The 5,152-nt window shown below is 63.1% G+C and overlaps 1 protein-coding gene across 1 annotated transcript in view; it reads left to right on the top strand.

Moving 5' to 3' along the window:
• The first annotated feature begins 1,047 nt into the window (after window positions 1–1,047).
• The window catches only part of DUSP8 (dual specificity phosphatase 8), a 34,545-nt gene continuing 30,440 nt past the window's right edge, over window positions 1,048–5,152 (top strand). Inside the window, exons 1-2 of the mRNA XM_008584819.1 lie at window positions 1,048–1,387; window positions 2,940–3,078. Of these exons, the coding sequence (XP_008583041.1) occupies window positions 1,157–1,387; window positions 2,940–3,078 (370 nt within the window). The 5' untranslated portion in view covers window positions 1,048–1,156. The remainder of the gene's footprint in view (window positions 1,388–2,939; window positions 3,079–5,152) is intronic.

Raw genomic sequence — 5,152 nt, 5'->3', positions numbered from 1 at the left:
TCCTGGCAGATGGCAGGGAGATGGGGCCTGACAGGTGGGGAGTGTGGCAGAGACTTGTTGCCAAGCCCACAAGAATGGGCTCCCAGAGTCCCCAGATCCCGAGCCACCTCCTACTCTGTCCATGCACCCCTCAGCCTGAGGGCTTTTGGAGGCCATGCTGAGGGTCCCAGACACACTGACCCCACCCATCCTGGGATCTACCCATCCCTGAAGGTTCCCCAGACCTCAGGCCTCCGCTGTGCCCCACCCCCACCTTGTGAGGGTGTGCCGCACCCCCACAGGAGCTGGCCACTGGCCTCAGAACCTTTGTGCAGCAGGCAGGCAGATGCGCTAAACTTCACTTGCAGAACTGGGACCGTCGCAATAGCAAAGGAGCCCCCACTCCACACCCGAGCCCGCGCAGCACCCTGGCCTGCCCGTCCATGGCCTCTGGGAGCCCATTAGCTAGTGAAGGCTGCCCCAAGCCCCGCCACCCACCAGGGTCCAGATTATCAGTTTACAGAGCTGCCTCAGGTGATGAGGCTCCGGGATTGGGCTTTCCCTGGGTTGTGCCAAGGAAAAGAGGGGCAGATCTGAGGAGAGCTAGCTGAGAGGAGGGCAGAGGGCTTGGCAGTGAGGGAAAGAAGGGACCATGCTGGGGGTCCTGGGGGTTGGGAAGATGCAGAGGCGGAAGTGGGGGATCTGCACCCCAGGGATGAGATGAAGTGATCTGGAGCTCACAAGTGCCCAGGAACCCCAGGGCCCCAGAGCAAGCACCCTTGAGCCTCATCCTGCCCCTGGATGGGCCCTGAGACCCTCCTCTGCCCTGTTGTTTCCCACGGAGAGGCTGGCACCATAGGCAGGGGCTGGACTGGGGCTGTCCTGTGGATTCTCAACTTAATGAGGCCTTCATCCATCCAGAGGGAGGAAGGGCCCTTCGGCACAGGTCAGCCTCAGGCGTTCCGAGTTATGGTGCCCTTGGATCCCAGCACTGGCCCTACCTGCGGAGCTGTTGGGTGCCCACCATAGGGGCCCTGCAGGCTGCTGACCGTCCGCCTCTCCCCGCAGGTCTGGCGCCATGTGCTAGGTCACTCTGAATTGGAGGCCACACCCTGGGCCATCGGACAAGCCCCTCCTCACTTCAGGGGTCACCCGCCCCACTGCCCACTGCCCTGCCATGGCTGGGGACCGACTCCCGAGGAAGGTGATGGATGCCAAGAAGCTGGCCAGCCTGCTGCGGGGCGGGCCCCGGGGGCCACTGGTCATCGACAGCCGCTCCTTCGTGGAGTACAACAGCTGGCACGTGCTCAGCTCTGTCAACATCTGTTGCTCCAAGCTGGTGAAGCGGCGGCTGCAGCAGGGCAAGGTGACCATCGCTGAGCTCATCCAGCCGGCCGTGCGCAGCCAGGTACCCCTATCCTGCCCCATCCAGGCCCCTGGATCATCCCCCTCCCCCCGGGCTCCCATCACTTCCAGCAGCTGAACTCCTCAGCCTACCTAGGATCATGGGCAGCCCCAGGCTTCCCTGTTACCAGTACGCAAATGCACCACCTCCCCAGCCTCTGTGCAGCGCCTGCCCACACTCCTGGAGACTCTGACCCTGTCTGGGTCTTCGCTCAGCCCCGCAGGGAGGTCGGGGGACTGCCATTTGTCTCCCCATGCACATACAGGGCTATGTGGCCAAGCCCAGCACAGGAGGGCAAGTAGCTGAGCATGACGCAAATGCACAGAGGGCAGTGCAGAAGAGGGGCAGCCAGCCGGGCATGCACTGAGACAAGGCTGCTGGTCTGACCACTCTGACTGCTGCAAGGATGGGAGGGGTGGCCGGGGGCCCATGCTGAGCAATCCATGTCCCCAACCCCCAGCTCTCCCCCCATCTTCAGGGACCTAGAATTCTCTCTGTGGCCCCCAGCAATGTCCTTCTGGGAGGGACAGCTCATTCCTCCAGGACCATCAAGTCCAGCTACTGGGAGGGACCTGCTAGGCCAGTGACCCGTGAAGGTGGCACCTCCTGCCACCGCCTTCAGTGGGGGTAGGGTGACAGGCAGGCAGCCCAGAGGCTTTAGGAGGGGTCTGTGTCACTGCCCTGCCCTGCTCAGAGCTGGGACATGAGAGGACCCAGGTGGGATGGCCGCTTGTCGGGAGCTCCCTGCGGCCTCCAATGAGGGAAATCCAGTGATTAATCACCTCCAGCGAGGACTCCCGGCCAGAATGCGATCCCATTGGCTGCTGGTGACATCATCTGTCCCGGGGTTGGTGGCTCAGCTGGCTTAAGAGCTGAGTGTGCTTGGGGGGCGGGGGCATGAGCTGTGTCTGAGCAAAAGCCGCTCAACATCTGGCCCCGAGCCCGGGCCCTCTGGGTGGGGGAGAAGGGCAGGAGGCACCCCACTTCCAGCTGCCACCTCCTGAATGAGCGTTGGGGGGAAGGAGCTTCTGCTGCAGCCCTCAGTTCTCCATTGGGGGCGGGGAGGAAATGAGGCTAGAAGGAGAGGCCCGATGGCTCAGTGGTCAGCTCCAAAGAGGGCCCAGGCCCAAAGGCACCTGCTTCTGAAATCCCCGAAATACGCCTCCCAGGAACACTGAGAATGGGTTTCCCTTTGCCTTGGCAACCCTGGGAACCAGCCCAGGCCACGCCCGTGTGCTCTTGCCACTCTGTGTCCCCGGGACCCCATCACAGTCACCTGTGTCTCCTCCATGCGGGCTGGCCCACAGTCGACGCCCACACATGCCCGTGCCCTTCCCTCTGCCTGATCTGATGCCGGTTTGTGTGGCTATGGGCATCTACACCTGTCCAGGTGTGAGCATATCTGTGCACCCGGCAGGTGGAGAAGAGACGAGGCATGAGGTGGGCAAGGTCACAGCAGCCCCTCCCTCCCATTGTCCTTTGACCCCCTGCTCTGCCCTGGGCCAGCAGCCGTGGGTAATGGCAGCACCCTGACCTCTGCTCTCCCGGCCCCCAGGTGGAGGCCACGGAACCGCAGGACGTGGTGGTCTATGACCAGAGCACCCGGGACGCCAGCGTGCTGGCTGCCGACAGCTTCCTCTCCATCCTGCTCAGCAAGCTGGATGGTTGCTTTGACAGTGTGGCCATCCTCACAGGTGGGCTGCCCCTCCCTTGGTGTCCACATGGCAGGGGAAGAGGGGTCCCAGTACCTCTGGAGTTCTTGGGGGACCCCACACTTCAGGACCCCCTCCAACATGGGCCCACCCCCACCACTGGCAGGTGAAGAGGTGGACGGTAGGAAACCCCAAATTACGGCTCACGGTGGGGAGGGGGGTGAGGGATCAGGCAAAGGCTCTGCCAGGAGTCCCTCCTCCCCATGTGGGAGCTCCCTGTCAGAGGGAGGGGGCAGAGTCCCCACCCCTGGAAACCTCAGTCTGAACTGGAACTGGTCCCACACCAGGGAGATCCCCCTGAAGGCACCAGCTGAACTAACCCTAACCAGCCTAGCAACAGCCCCATCGATCCTGGCTGCTGCCTGGGGGCCAGCAGAGGGACCCCCAGGGCAAGTCATTTCCTCAAAGCTGCCTGGCCAGCTGGCCCCCAAACAGGATGGCTGGGGAGCCCCCCATACACACTCACACTCCAGCACGCCTGGTTCACAGCTGACTCCTTCCTCCTGTGGACAGTGGCTGAGGGTGCTTCTGTAGAATCCACTTCCTGGAGGTGGCCCGGCTCCCACTCCCGGAGCCGTCCTGTCCCAGGAATGCGCACCCTCCCCGGCCGGGTCTGAGGTCTGTGGATGCTTCTGACACCTGGCCTCAGTGCCACCGGGGACCCATGGCAGATGGGTGGAGAGTGTGGGCTGAAGATGGCCTTGCCACCCCCACCACACAGTGATGGAGCCGTCTGAGCCCAGCCCTGAGGGTTGGGGATGGTTCAGCATCCCGTGCCCAAGCACCGTGTACAGGAGCGTGTGCTGCCCTCTCCCCGTGCAGTGTATCTGGGTGTGAGTTGAGTGCCCGCACTTCAGGGTGGCCATGGTCAGAGGGTGTCTGTGTGTCTGCATGGCTCTGGGAGCCTGGTGGCCAGCATCCATCTGTGTGTGCATATGTGTATGTGTCTCCCAACCCTGGTGTCTGTAGTGATCCAAGCATGTCTGGGTGGAATTTAGGATTTGTGTGCATATGTGTGAACTCCTGTAACCAGACCCACAGGATTGCAGATCGTTTGATCCAACCCTCACCCGCTAGGTTCAGTTTTGGGGGATGAGAGGGCAGGGAGGGAAGGGGAAAGAGGATAGCAGTTCTGGGCTTTTTACGGGTGTCCTGGGTGTAACAGAGTCCCTCCCATGGCACAGCTTACTGCCCTAGTCAGGAATGGGAGCCACGAGGCCCTTCTGGGAGTCTGAGAAGAGGGTCCCAGAGCAGGACCCTCCTTAACCCCAGGCTTCTCCAGGGAAAGCCCAGAGCCTCAAAGGGCCCATCTTCCTGGGGGCCCCTCACCCAGCACCAGTGGGGCAGACCTGACCTGGGATTCCCTGGCAGGGCTCACCTGGAACCCAGCTGCCCCACCTGGCTTTCTGAGCCCCCTCCTGCTCTTCCCACCCTTGACGTCCAACTGCAGGCTTTGAGCATTTGTCCCCATTTCTCCAAAGGCCAGGCCGGGAAGGAGCTGTGACCCCCATAGTACGAAGTCAGTTCATGGGGACACCACAAGCCCCCACCCCTGCGGTGGTCACAGCCCCTGTTCCGGGTGTCTCTGCTCCGAATAATCAGCCAGAATAGGAAGGAAGATGTTGAATGGGGTAGAGGGTTGCCACCCACCATAAGGGACGAGTGACTTCCTGGGGTCACACAGCAGAGGGGATTGCAGGCTCCCTGGTTGATTTGCTGGGAGCGAGGACCCGACCCTTCATGGATGGGGCTGAGAGGAGCCCAGGGAGACGAGCAAGGTGCCGCTGGAGGGCAGGGGACCAGTCTGCATGACGGACCGAGCTTGCGGGAAGCGGGAGGGCGGCGGGGATCCCCCCCACCCTCCTTCCCCAGCCCCGCTGCGCCACTCATGACGTCCGGCGGGGCGGGGCGCGCTGGGCGAGGGCCTGGCCCTTTAAGTGGCGGCGCTGCAGGCTGGGAGTGTCACCGGCAGGGGACGGGCGCGCCCTCGCAGCCCCGTGGCCTCGCGGGCCCCGGACCCTGGCGCGCGACAGCACCGGGAGCGGCCCCTGCGCCG

The sequence above is a fragment of the Galeopterus variegatus genome, unplaced genomic scaffold (assembly GCF_000696425.1).
Source record: "Galeopterus variegatus unplaced genomic scaffold, G_variegatus-3.0.2 Scaffold3381, whole genome shotgun sequence".
NCBI classification, from domain to species: domain Eukaryota; kingdom Metazoa; phylum Chordata; class Mammalia; order Dermoptera; family Cynocephalidae; genus Galeopterus; species Galeopterus variegatus.
The sequence above is the reverse complement of the archived record's forward strand: the minus strand, read 5'-3'. Positions and strand labels throughout refer to the sequence as shown.